The sequence below is a fragment of the Mytilus californianus genome, unplaced genomic scaffold (assembly GCF_021869535.1).
Source record: "Mytilus californianus isolate M0D057914Y unplaced genomic scaffold, xbMytCali1.0.p SCAF_13, whole genome shotgun sequence".
Taxonomy (NCBI): domain Eukaryota; kingdom Metazoa; phylum Mollusca; class Bivalvia; order Mytilida; family Mytilidae; genus Mytilus; species Mytilus californianus.
The window spans coordinates 12501867-12517291 of NW_026262615.1; the positions used below are offsets into that span (position 1 = coordinate 12501867).

At 33.0% G+C, this 15425-nt stretch overlaps 1 protein-coding gene across 1 annotated transcript; it reads left to right on the forward strand.

The window, feature by feature from the left end:
* Positions 1 to 12843: 12843 nt before the first annotated feature.
* Positions 12844 to 14833, forward strand: LOC127723867 (uncharacterized). The gene is made up of 2 exons (XM_052230585.1): positions 12844 to 12855; positions 13362 to 14833. Exons 1-2 carry the CDS (start codon positions 12844 to 12846, stop codon positions 14634 to 14636), a joined length of 1287 nt encoding a protein of 428 aa, XP_052086545.1. The 3' UTR covers positions 14637 to 14833.
* The last annotated feature ends 592 nt before the right edge of the window (positions 14834 to 15425 follow it).

Here is a 15425-nt window from a genome sequence, read left to right on the forward strand (position 1 = left end):
TGGAAAATTTTCACAATCGAAAAGTCCATTTCATCTTAAAAGTAAGAGTCTTAAAAATAAAAAAAAAAAAACCGGCAAGCAAAATTTTTGCTCCCTGCCACAAGTAATGTAACATTGCCTTTAAACAGTTTTTTTTAAATTAAACTGGCATTAGTTAGTTTGTTTTCGACTTATGAGTTTGAATATCCCATTGGTATCTTTCGTCTCTCTTTTTTAAACCCTACCAAGAAAATGAAAAGAAAAATGAACCCAAATGTTCTTACAAATGTCCTTTTCAACTGTATGTTTTGCGCAGATAGTTTAATCAGAGCTTGTAGTGTTTAATTAATGCTCAATGTCCTTCAACTTTGTACTTCATTTGACAATTTTTATTTTTTTTATCCGAGCGGACGAAACGCGCGTCTGGTGTAAAATTTGTTAATCCTGGTATCTATGATGGGTTTATTTATTAACAGAATTCAATTATCTAACCTGAATCTTGCTTAAGTGTGTTTTTTTTTTTTTTTTTTTTTTTTGGTGCTTTTATACTCATATTTGATTTATTTATTCATTGTATAAATTATACTAAGTAAACCAAACTTTCTTAGTTTTCACACCTATATTATACTGATCAACAATATGTTTCTGTTGATTTTTTAAAACTACATTTCTTATCCAACTTTCTACATAATTCATAACATTTTTCTTAAATTCCCCGTTAATACAAAAATACAACATTTAAATACTTATGTTTATACTCCCTCAAGCAAAGTTTCACCGAAGGTGAAAATAGCTATTTATAAGTCCCTTCTGGTCATACAGCCCCTCACGTAGTCGATTCTAATTCTTATTCTTGGCTTTCAATTATTCGACTTTGAGCGTTCCTGATGAAAGGTAATCCAAAAATTACCTTAGCTGTATTTGACAAAACCTTTCAGAATTTTGGGTTCTCATTCGTACTTTGTTCTACCTTTTTAACTTTTTTGATGCGAGCGTCACGGATGAGTTTTTTTGTATACGAAACGCGCGTCTGGCGTACACATTTTTATACGACCGCAAAAATTTTGCGGTCGTATATTGGTATGACGTTGGCGTCGTCGTCGTCGTCGTCGTCGTCGTCGTCCGAAGACACATTAGTTTTCGCACTATAACTTTAGTTTAAGTAAATGGATCTCTATGAAATTTTACCATAAGGTTCAATACCACAAAAGGAAGGTTGGGATTGATTTTGGGGGTTATGGTACCAACAGTTAAGGAATTAGGGACCAAAAAGGGGCCAAAAATAAGCATTTTTGTAACTTCCAGACAATAACTTGTGTGTAAGTGTATGGATCTCTCTGACATTGTACCGCAAGGTTCCATATCACAAAGGGAAGGCTGGAATTGATTTTGGGGGTAATTGCCTCATAATTTTAGGAATTAGGGGCCAAAAAAGGGGCAAAAAACAAGCATTTTTCTAGTTTCATGACAATAACTTGTGTGTAAGTGTTTGGATATTTCTGAAATTGTACTACAAGGTTCCATATCACAAAGGGAAAGCTGGAATTGAGTTTGGGGGTAATTGCCCGAAACGTTTAGGAATTGGGGGCCAAAAAGGGGCCAAAAAGGGGCCAAAAATAAGCATTTTTCTAGTTTCCAGACAATAACTTGTGTTCAAGTGTATGGATATCTCTGAAATTGTACTGCAAGGTACAATACCACAAAGGGAAGGCTGGGATTGATGATGGGGGTAATTGCCTCAATATTTTAGGAATTAGGGGCCAAAAAGGGGCAAAAAACAAGCATTTTTCTAGTTTCAGGACAATAACTTGTGTGTAAGTGTATTTATCTTTCTGAAATTGTACTACAAGGTTCCATATCACAAAGGGAAAGCTGGGATTGAGTTTGGGGGTAATTGCCCTAAACGTTTAGGAATTTGGGGCCAAAAACACATTTTTCTAGTTTCCAGACAATAACTTGTGTTCAAGTGTATGGATCTCTCTGAAATTGTATTGCAAGGTACCATACCACAAAGGGAAGGCTGGGATTGAGTTTGGGGTGATGAATCATAAGGGGGTTCAAAAAATTGGGGGGGGGGATTTTTTTTTTCCTTTTTTTTCTTTTTTTCCTTTTTTTCCCTTTTAAAATTTTACATTTTAAGTTGGTTATTTCTGATTTATATTTAAAAGCAAATAATAATGATATGGTAGGAGATACACACCAAACAGGATGTGTAAATTATTATATAATAAGTATTGTGCAACAGCAAGAAATCTTCAATTGCACAGTATTGCGCAATAGCAAGAAATCTTCAATTGCACAGTATTGCGCAATAGCAAGAAATATCCAATAGCACAATATTGCGCAATAGCAAGAAATTGTCATTTGTACTGTATTGCGCAATAGCAAGAAATATTCAATTGCACAGTATTGTGCAAAAGAAGATACTTCGTATAAATTGCTTATTTCTTGACCAATTTCAATGGGGTTTTATTCTTGAATTCTTGGGGTTCTTTAATATGCTGAATCTAACCGTGTATTAAGTTTTTGGATTTTGGGCCCCGTTTTTAAATTGGTCCACATTGAGGTCCAAAGGGTCCAAAATTAAACTTTGTTTGATTTCATCAAAAATTGAATTATTGGGGTTCTTTGATATGCCGAATCTAACCGTGTATTTAGATTCTTAATTTTTGGTTCCGTTTTCAAATTGGTCTACATTAAGGTCCAAAGGGTCCAAAATTAAACTTAGTTTGATTCAACAAAAATTGAATTCTTAGGGTTCTTTGATATGCTGAATCTAAACATGTATTTAGATTTATGATTATGGGCCCAGTTTTCAAGTTGGTCCAAATAGGGGTCCAAAATTAAATTTTATTTGATTTCAACAAAAATTGAATATATGGGGTTATTTGATATGCTGAATCTAACCATGTATTTAGATTTTTGATTTTTGGGCCCCGTTATCAACTTTGTCCACATTGAGGTCAAAAGGGTCCAAAATTAAACTTTGTTTGATTTCTTCAAAATTGAATTCTTGGGGTTCTTTGATATGCTGAATCTAACCATGTATTTAGATTTTGGATATTGGACCATAATAGGTGAATGTCCAATTTAAAATTTTTAAGTTCTTTGACCACATTCATTCTGTGTCAGAAACCTATGCTGTGTCAAATATTTAATCACAATCCAAATTCAGAGCTGTATCAAGTTTGAATGTTGTGTCCATACTTGCCCCAACTGTTCAGGGTTTGACCTCTGCGGTCGTATCAAGCTGCGCCCTGCGGAGCATTTTATTAAACCTTGTATCTATGATGATTTATTCATCAAGGAAAGCGGTTTGGACGCATGGAATTTTCATTTGATATCGATATATGAAAGTGTAGATTCCGATGATATAATTAAGTTGAATACTTTAAGATCTATTTCGTAACTTCGAGAATTCTAAAATCAAATCAAATCAATTTTATTGGTGTAAAATCTAAATATTGGATTGTTACCAGTAGATATAAGAAGATGTGGTATGAGTGCCAATGAGACAACTCTCCATCCAAGTCAAAATTTATAAAAGTAAACCATTATAGGTCAAAGTACGGTATTCAACACGGAGCCTTGGGCTCACACAGAAGACAAACATGGCAATATTTACAAACATTCAGTAATCAAAGTTAAACAACATTGATATTATATAAGTATGTACCATTAAAACGTTTAAACCCGCTGCATTTGTTTGCACCTGTCCTAAGTCAGGAATCTGATGTTCAGTAGTTGTCGTTTGTTGATGTGGTTCATAAGTGTTTCTCGTTTCTCGTTTTTTATATAGATTAGACCGTTGGTTTTCCCGTTTGAATGGTTTTACACTAGTAATTTTTTGGGGCCCTTTATAGCTTACTGTTCGGTGTGAGCCAAGGCTCCGTGTTGAAGACCGTACTGTGACCTATAATGGTTTACTTTTATAAATTTTTACTTGGATGGAGAGTTGTCTCATTGGCACTCATACCACATCTTCTTATATCTATAAAGTAGGGAGAATTCTATCAAATTGTATTGCTCATTGGTATTTTGGCTTGTGTATATGTATATGACTTGTACTTGTAATTTTAGTTTTCTATTATACCGTTACTATATAGTGTAGTGTTTTTCCTGTACTAAGTTTTACTGCACCTAATTGTATTTGCCATTTGTATTCCATCAATGGAGATTAAAATGAGGAAGATAAAACTTTTCTACAACAAAACCATTTTTGTGCTTGTTTGCATTTCTTTGATGGTAAAAACTGTTAAATAAACTTAGTTTTTTTTAGACATTGGGTGGTTTAGAGCTTGACATTCTATATAGGCATCTGTCGATTATAAAAGACTCTAGGTTTCATGATTGTCTGTGTGTTTGCTTTCTCAATAGAGTTATAATCCCATGCTTAATGGTTGACTAGGGTTTATCAATATTGTCAATCGTCCGACTGTAAACACTCGTTAAAGTAGGGCGTCTATTTGACTGTGCGGTATGTTAGATACGCAGCCACTTCTGGTCGAAATGGGAATGACAAATTTGATATCTCCTTCCCCTTTCCAACATATTATTGTTTCTCATTGGCAATCCTGCAAATTCACTGTCATTCATTCCTGTCGTCCCATCTTACCGACTTTCCTATTATATTAATGTTAATTGTTTCTGGTATTGAATTTGCATAAAAAATGGACTTTTTTCAAGAAACTATCATTTTATCGTGGTCGACCTATTAATTGAATGAATAAGTAATTTGTAATGGTCCTATATATGCATGTAACATATGACACTGGACATTTTTTGTCTCCCACGCAACGCGTTGCGGGGGACATAGAAATACCGGGCGTCCGTCTTTCTGTCCATCCGTCGGTCCGTCCGTGCGTCCGACCGTCCGGTCTTGTTAGCGCTCTCACGTGTACAATTCTTGCCAGAATTTTATGAAACTTATATCATAGGTTTATACTTAATTTAGCAATGTCTTGAAAATCAGTGCCGATCAATTATTTTTAAAAGAGTTATGCCCCTTAGAAATATAAATTATATGGAAAATTGCATTGTTAGCGCTCTCATTTTTACAATTCTTGCCAGATTTTTATGAAACTTAAATCATAGGTTTATATTAGCAATGTCTTGGACCAATTTGAAAATCAGTGCCGATCAATAATTCTTAAAAGAGTTAAGTCCCTTAGAAATATTAGTTATATGAAAAATTGCCTTATGAGCGCTCAAATGTGTACAATTCTTGCCAGATTTTTATGAAAATTATATTATAGGTTTATATCATCAATGTACTTGAAGAGTTCAAAAATCAGTGCCGATCAATTATTTTTAAAAGAGTTATGCCCCTTGAAAATATTGATTATATGGAAAATTGCAATGTTATCGCTCTCATGTGTTCAATTCTTGCCAGAATTTTATGAAACTTATATCATAGGTTTATATCAGCCTTTGACACTTTCGAAAATAAGTTCTGATCAAATTTTGTTTACGAGGTATACCCCTTGGATATATAAATTATAATGACAATCACATTGCATTTGCTCTGAAGCCTTCATTTCTCTTAAGGGGGTCTCTTAAGATATTAATAAAAAGTTTTAAAAAACAAAATAGGTGCTTTTTATAGTTATTGCCCTTGTACCTTGGATAGATAATATATTTGCAACGCGGGGGACATTGGAACTCTGTTCTTTTATTAATCATAGATATATTTATTCATATAGATGATTGTGTTTTACGACCAACAAATTAGTCGACAAGTGAGATTCAATGATTTTACAACAGTTATATACTTTTTAAACCTACAAGCAATGTTTGGTAGTAATTTTATGAAAATCATGAAAAAATGCATTTATTTTAGTACTATAATAGTCAATAAATGGATTTTATCGAAACCCGTTTGTTGACCTTAATATCTGTTGATAGTGTTTTCGAACAATTGTCAATAAACAGGCTTCGGTGATAGACATATGTCAACTTTTTAGTTGTATTTTCTGCTTTTTATCGTACTGATAAGTTAAGCCCTTTTCAATTGACTGTGTAGTGTGTTCTTATATTGTACTGTTACACCACTGTCCTGGCTAGGTTAGAGAGAGGGTTTAAATAGCGCCAGCAAACATGATTAACCCCGCCACATTCTATATGTGCCTGTCCCAAGTCAGGAGCCTGTAATTCAAGGTTGTCGTTTGTTGCTGTATATCATATTTGGTTTTCGTTTATTGTTTTGAACTTAAATCAAGCCTTTACTTTTCTCTTTTGAATTGCTTTACATTTGTCATTTCGGGGCCTTTTATAGCTCACTATGCGGTACTGGTTCTGTTCATTGTTGAAGGCTTATAGTTAATAACTTCTATTCTATGTCATTTGTTCTCTGGTGGAGAGTGGTCTCATTAGTAATCATACCACGGCTTCTTATTTTTATATTTCAAATAAGTAGACTAGAAAACATTGTAGATTGTTAAGTCATCTATCCAGAGAACTGATTTATATCTAACATTTTACAAAAAAGACCAATTGAAAAAGACAAACACGAAAGAAAAACCTGAAAGTAATATTTAAGTAGCTGTATGAAATGCAAAATAGAACGGCGTTGCAGATCTTCTTACTAAATGATTTAAGTATAATCCAATTACTCGGCTTCAAACATGTAGCTGTAAATAAATCGGTCCCATTTGCTTACCGCTTAACGCTCTTTTAATCTTAAATTGTTATTCAAAATTTGCACAATTGCAACTCCGAAACAAATTCACCGTTTTATTGAATTGTATACTATATTCAGTCGAATGTTAAACAATTTAATTTCATTAAAATCCAAATCAATCGTTTTCATTTTAATTTATCTCCATGTAAAAGCAAATTAGCAGGCTTCTCACAAACAAATTCAAAGTTAAGTAGTACTCAATTTTATTACGGCACAATATATAGTAACAAGACATACAAACAAATGTATTTCACAGAACAGGATAAATAAATTAAGAGGCAGTCATGCCAAAATATGTCAATAAGCGACAAGCCATTAGAAATAATTGTATGATATAAGCCACACAGATCAAATAAACATTTGAACTAGCCACACTTTAGTTAACAGAACTATATTTATAAATAAATTGTGCATACAATGAAAATTGATTGACACATTTGTAAGTGGCGGGTGGGTGGGTAATTGTGTTTTTCAACAATATATTTCAAATGTGTTATGAATCCCCAAACAGTTATCCACGTGGTAATTATCAATTTGTTTAGATAAAAAAAAAATCACAATTAGCAGGCTTCCCACTAACGAATTCAAAAGTTGCTCAATTTTATTACGGCACAATATATAGTAAAAACATACATACAAATATATTTTACAGAACAGGATAAATAATTTAAATAGCAGTCATGCCAAAATATGTTAAAAGGCAAAAAAGCGACAAGCCATCAAAAATAAACATATCATAAAAGCAAAACAGATAAAATACACATCTGGGGTAGCCGCCAAGACAACGGCAGCCCCCAAAAAAATAACTGTGCTGAACAATTACTTTTAACTAAACTGGTAGAAAATATTAAACAATATAACTTTTAAATTTAGGAGGGAAAAACTAAAAAGACAATACAAGAAAGGAAGAAACAATATCAACCATGACCTTAAACGTTTTCACCATACAAAAAAACAATATTTCATATGATGAGAAACAACACCCCACAGTGTGAACAAATCTCACTGAAAAGGGTTCCTTACCTGCAAAATAAAATAAGAATCATTAGTACATGGCATAATTAACCTCTTGGAAAATGATAATAATAAATACAACTACATCATACGGATACTATGAACAAAAAAAAAGAAAATGCAGTATAATACCAATTTTAGATTGGAGGAAATAATACCCACCATAGACTAAAATACTAAAAGGAAAATAGAAAAAAAAAACAGGAAATTCAACCATTTCTAATCCTTCAACTCCAAATTAAAAGGTATCTCAAATGACAAGTTACCACACATTTAATTAAATGAGCATCCATTCTTTTAAAATATTTACCCAACCGCCTTGAATCTTCATAATAGAGATATTATCCACCATCCATATTTGCAAATACTTACATCTTTGACCTACTACATTTCATGATATATCTATATATGAACCAATAAATTCTACTTTAAAATCTAAACATAAATTCAACAAGGCCATATTAACTTCCTTTATTTTCTGTTTCCTCAAAATCTACAGGGCGACGAAGAATACCAGACAATGCAATGACTATAGAAGGAAATAACGATTTAGCAGTAGAAATCAAATTACAGTAAGCAGAATAATATTGATCAATAGATAACAAATGGATATCATTTGTACCTGATTAATACCCCCATCTGATGTCTCTAATGGAAGCCCCGAAAAGCAAATACCTCAGCATGGTCAAGTGACATATACTTAACAATAGAACTGACACTATCACAGATGTTCTTGGCTCTTTACTGTCTTTAACTACATCTTTTCTCTTTGTATCTTTCCTTTACCTGTAATTTTAACATTATCTTTGCATTTATTACTGCTTTTATCTTTATCTTTATCTTTATCTTTGCATTTGTCTTATGTTATCATAGACTTTTCTTCCTTCTTGTAAGCTTTCTCTTCCTCCTGATTAGTAGCATCTTTCATATCAAGCTCCTCTGATTGTGTTAATTCGATTATTGTGTTTTCTATTTCCTGACGTAAAACGATCATTCTCTTCTTCATCATTATCTTCTTCCTTATTTCACTCAGTTTCTATATTTTTGTTTTTATCACCGGCGTAAGATGCATCGTCTGAATCCATGAAAATGTTTAATCGTTCTTTGAAATCCTCAAAGTCTGACTTTCATGTCGACTAATTCATTTCACTCTCTTCCTGTCCACCAGCCGCCCCGCGCAAACTTGCACTAACATCTGCTGTTTCGGACTGCATATCATTAATACCTCGTAGATTGAAAACTTCGTAGTTAATTCTTCTTTTTGCACTTCTAGAATAAATCGTCAGAAATTCCTGGTTCAGGTTACTCATATAGAAATATTTTTAAATCATTTTTAAACAAAAAATTTCAAATGTGCACTGATTCCCGAAACAGTGATTCGCGTGGTAATCAAAATCAAACAAATTTACAATTCAGACTTGTGACATCTACTTAAACTCTTGGTATGAAAATCAAATTTGTATAAAGAGGGAATCTTGTTGAGACAATTAACCAATAAAGACTTAAAACTGAATATTAACTGATTGTTCCCTGAACGTCCAGTGGCAAAATGTCATGCATATTAAGGAAGAGATGCAAATAGGTCGACCGGTCACAAAAGTTAACAAAAAACATTATAACAAGAGGTATGAGGTTTGCCTTACCAAACTAAAGTTGAACCATAACCCATATCATAAGGTAGGATATTAAAAGCCCCCTCTCTCTATCAAAGACAAAAACGCCCCCTCCCCTAAAAAAAACAAAACAAAACAAAACACGAAAATAAAATTTAAAAAAAATGTAATTACGGTCATTTATATATATATATAAAAGGTCAAGATATTAGTCAACGGTCTTTCTTACGAGGGCGCTGGAAGTAACGATACATGTACACAATAAATAAATTATATAAACGCCTAAAGTGTACAAAACAAATCATACAAAACAACACCAATATTAAAAACAAGGAAACATTAAATGTAATCATCTATAGATATTTCGGATAACAGATATCCTTCATCAGTATGATTATGATGTAAAATGAATCATATCAATCTATTCTGATTTATTGTATTAATGATAAATGCTATTTGTGGAAATTATTTTTTTCTTTTCTTTGGTAAATTGTTTGACGAATTTTGTGGTAGGTTTGTTTGTTATTCTGTATAAATTAATTTTTTGAATGCAGTATATATTTTTATGCCCCCGCCGTTGCGGAGGGGGCATTAAGCTTTATCCTTGTCCGTCTGTACGTCCGTCCGTACGTTCGTACATCTACAAATTGGTATCCGTTCTCTAACCTTAGTTTGCCTCAACCAAATATTATGAAACTTATACACAATGCTGATTACCACAAAACACAGATCAAGTTTGAATTTGGGTGGCGTCACTTTTACCGTTCCAGAGTTATACTCCTTTACAAATGGAAGAATTGCTGTATTATTTGTGTCCGTTCTCTAACTTTAGTTTGCCTCAACCAAATGTTATGAATATTACACACGATGCTTATTACCACAAAACACAGATCCAGTTTGAATGTTGGTGGCGTCACTTTCAGCGTTCTAGAGTAATGCCCCGTTACAAATGGAAAAATTGCTGAATTTTTCGTTTCCGTTCTCTAACTTTTGTTCGCCTCAACCAAAAGTTATGAAACTTATGCACAATGCTGATTACCACAAAACACAGATCAAGTGTGAATTTTGGTGGCGTCACTGATACCGTTCTAGAGTTGTGCCCCTTTACAAATGGAAAAAGCTTAATTTTTCGTTTCCGTTCTATTACTTAAGTTTGCATCAACCAAATGTTAATAAACTTATACACAATCCTTATTACCACAAAACTCAGATCAAGAACAAATTTTGGGTAGCGTCACTTTTATAGTTCTTGAGTTATGTCCCTTTATAACGTTATATGCAAGCGAGGGCATCATCTGTGTCCCATGGACTAATTCCCAATTTTATTTTTTTTTGATGAAGCGAACTCCTTTAAAACCTAAGCTTATATTATCTGTTAATAAACATGTTCTTAAATTTTTGATTTCGGGCCCAGTTTTAGAGTTGATCCAAATCTGGGTCCAAAAATAAACTGTGTTTGATTTCAACATAAATTGAATATATATGGGGTTCTTTGAAATGCTGAATCTAAACCTGTATTTAAATTTTGGATTGTTGGGCCCGATTTTCAAGTTGATCTAAATCAGGGTCCAAAATTAAACTTTGTTTGATTTCAACAAAAATTGAATTCTTGGGGTTGTTTGATATGCTGATTCTAACCATGTACTTAGATTTTGGATATTGAATCATAATAGGTAAATGTCCAATTTCAAATTTTTCAGTTCTTTGGCCACATTCATTTTGTGTCACAAACCTATGCTGTGTCAAATATTCAATCGCAATCCAAATTCAGAGCTGTTTTAAGCTTAAATGTTGTGTCCATACTTGCCCCAACTGTTCAGGGTTCGACCTTTGTGGTCGTATCAAACTGAGCCTAGCGGAGCATGTTATATCTATTAAGATAAGCTCCTTTTAGTTTTTTGTTATAAATTTCCGATATGACATTGAGGAGTTATGGAACATTATTCTGTGAAAAAGCGACGGGCGTATCATGCGCTCATAGCACAGCTCTTTATTGATTTTGGGACCGGTTTTCAAATTGGTCCACATAGTCCAAAATTAAACTTATTTTGATTTTATGAAAAACGAATTCAAGGGTTCTCTGCTGAACTGAATCGAATCGAAGCATGTATTTAGAATTTTGATTTCGGGCCAAGTTTTCAGTTGGTCTTAATCGGGATCAAAAATTAAACTTTGTTTGATTTCAACAAAAATTGAATTTATGTGGTTCTTTGATATGCTGAATCTAGCAATGTGTTTAGATTTTGGATTTTGGGCCCCTTTATCAAATTGGTCCACAATGATATCCAAAGGGTCCAAAATTAAACTTAGTTTGAATTAAAAAACAATGAATTCTTGGGATTCTTTGATATGCTGAATCTAGCCGTTATTTAGATTTTGGAAATTGGACCATGATAAATAAAAGTCCAATTTCAAATGTTTTAGTTTTTCGACCATATTCATTCTGTGTCAGAAACCTATGCTATGTCAAATATTTAATCACAATCCAAATCCAGATCTGTATCAAGCTTGAATGTAGAGTCCATACTTGCCCCAATTGTTAAGGGTTCGACCTCTGCGGTCGTATCAAGCTGCGACCAGCGGAGCATTTTATTAATTTATATTTTTTATTAAAAAAAAGTGATATTTTAAAGTGCAAAATAATTTTTACATTTAATCTACTTTTTGTATAGTAATAATATTTTATTGTAAAAAAAAAACTATTCACTAAAACATCATTTAACAGCAATTTATATTGTAGGCAATCGAGGATTAGGATTTTTTTTCATAAAGGCATTCCAGGAATACACCGGATCATTTACATGTCATTTAATATTTTTATTCCTATAGCAATTTAAAGGCTATAAGGCAATATCTTTTATAAACAGGGTTCGGGTTCGAGTTTTAAATAATTTATCACATTTATTATTGCGATAAACATTAAGTGGTACGTGAATTGAATAAACATATTTTAAGCTTTTTTCAAACTGATTACCTTAAAACTCAAGTTACAAAATTTCATACATTTCTTCTCTTATTATGCATGCCTTATATATACTATTTTTTCCATTCTGAAACCGTACCAGAAAACTACAACATGTATCCGAAGGGTGACTGGGGAATACAAATATTGTCACTCTTGGTGTTATTTCGATATTAATAAAACTCTTGCCAAAGTAAGACGTCCGTTTGGTTTAGTGGGATGTATAAATTCGCAGCCACGTCCAGTCATAATTGGGACCTGATATCAAATGCCTCTTATAGAGAGAGTGTCACGCTCTCTGCACGTTAAGAACCCATGCAACAACTCTTTGATGGGTCTTTAGTTGTCCTGATACTATAAAAATGTTAAATTTCTGTCCCTAGCCGATTTACTCTCATTTCCGAGTGGCTGTACAAACTATTCGCCTTTCACGTCGGTCGACTCTTTTAACAGGACCTACCTTTGTATATATTGTTAATTTGTTCTCGTTGTGAATATGCATGTAATATTTGCCACTAGAAGTTAAGCAACAAACAATAGAAGTTAAGCAACAAACAATCAATCACTCAATCAATCACTCAATCAATCACTAAAACATGGGGCAAAATGTTTGGTACTTTAAGATCAATATTTCGTTTGAAGCATTTTTTGAATCACTGTAAAGTAAGCTGTTCATGAACCGAAAAAGACTTAGTATAACAAAAAGTAGCCAATTACCACTTAATATCACATTTATATAGAAAGCATATATTGTTTAAATTATTGTCAAGTAAGCTATCTTACGACACCGAAGAGATATTCGTTAAACCGTAAATACCTACGAACCCTTTTTCCCACAAAAGTACCCATTTTCGTTTTATATTAAACCATGTACTTTTCGAATCAACGTTAATAATGTTATGTTATGACACTGGACATTCCCTTTCATTATTACAATAAAAATAAAAAATAGCAATGTATTTTTGAATCAGTGCAATTTTTGGCATATCTTTTTTTTAAAACTCGTTTAAACTTCAATTCAATGGTGATCACACTTTTCATTCTAAATTAGATAACTTATTCATTGATTTATTTACCTATGTTTATTTTTTTATTATCATTATCATTATTCCAGTGTTTACATCGATATGGTTCTTCATGGTTGCTACTTTTTTTTATTCTTTGCCCACCTGTACACAGCGGTACTAAGAAGGACTTAAATCTAGTTAAGAGTGGACTTGAAACTGGCAAAGGGATAGCTGCCCTGATTGAAGTTGCAAATTTTGAACAGACTTTAGCACAGATCGGAAAAAGTATTGGTCCTTACCTTGGTGCAATAGGTCCTTTCATAGGTCTCATATCCGTTATCATTCCATCCGAATCTAAGGAGTTGTCTTACATGAAAGAGATGATGAAGTATATTGACAACCGATTTGATCAAATGGATAAGCGATTCGACAGTATCGAACAGATGATTAAGTGGAACGTCGTGCAAGTCAATTTCGGGCAGATTGAACAAAGGATAAAGGCAATGGCACGGGAATATAGATATCTGTGTATTGTTCCACCTGTTGCTGTGGAAAATAGAAAGAAGATTTATATTTCGAATTATGAAAGTGATTACCAGAATAGCGGCACGAAATTGTACCAATCTATTGTCAAAGAACAAGGTACGCTTCAAGAAGATCTGGGTACATCTGTATTGCGTTATACTGACAGTGACCGCACAAAGACACAGTTATTTCTTCTCGGAGTTATGCAACTTCTTTTGCAGTCTATAAAAATAGAGTTGGCATATCTGTTTTCCTACAAATATGATCATAATGCAAATTTTATGAAGTCACAATGGATAAATCGAACGGAGGAGGTTCAAACGAAGTTCAAACTCATAGACGATCAGTGTATTAATGCATATTTCGCCAAATCCTTAAAGGATATTGACGAATTTTCTGCCAAAAACTATGGCAAACCGAATAATAAGTTTGCCACTGAACTATTCGATCTGCTATCTGGAAAGTACTTCTGGAGGGATTGGATTGTTGTCGCCTATAACCCAATAAGCGGTGACGACAAGTATTTTATGAGTGTCAAAGGAGGACACATTCTATTATTGAAACATGGAAGAAATCTGTTAGTGACAAGTGTGGACAAGAATCATCCGGTCATGAATTTATCAGGAGCTAAAGAGAAATTGAACAAAATTTCCGTGAGACATTCGGTTAGTTGGTTAGGAGTATCTCAATACGTCAATCGATCGGCAAAAGATATATTTAACAAGATAGATAAAACAGGTGCCTCACTTGTTATTGTCATAGAGTGTGCGTGGAATGCAGCAGCTCTAAAATGTGACACTAACAGGCTCTTATCCGATAAAAGATGTCCATATCATTGGATAATCATGTGGGGTTAAAAGGTCTTAGAAAAGTTGTACATGGTAATATTGTGACTAGCTGATATTTTTTTTAAAGGTCAATGTATTTACTGTTATTACCATTAAGGTAAATCAGTTATAATTTTACATTTCATGCATTGGTAAAAGGACAAGGTACCTTTTGTTGCAAATGTGGCAATTTTTTTAACATTTGTATGTTACGGATATAAACGCTAATATTATTAATTCGTATTTTTAAACTAATTTGATTCGTTTAGAGATAGTCACATGTTAAACTATATTTTCGAAGGTAGAGAGAAAACGGCGGATAGCAAAAAGCATATTGCACAGCAAAAAGCATATTGCACGGTTATTTTTAGAATATCTAAAAACCGATATACTTTGTGACGTCATGTAATGAATTTCATGATATTGTTAAAAGTTTTATAAAAAAAATATCTATGATCGATTATTTGAAGAAAAAAAATCTTCATATACATAAGATGTAAAAAAGTAAATGAAATAACAACTTATATGTTATTGTCTAGGAGACAATATGATATCTATAAAATTCCAACAAAATCAAAAAATCAAATCAGGATTTTGATACAAATATGGTCGGAAATTAATAATATAACAATTATAGCCTATTGATGAGGTCAATACAGGATATATCGACCCAAAGAAGTATATCGACCTCGGACTTCGTCCTCAGTCAATATACTTCTTTCAGGTCAATATATCCTTGTATCGACCTCATACAAAGGCTATAATTGTATAGTATTACTTTACTTTTGAAAGTGTATGATTTGCTACGGCTTGGTACCA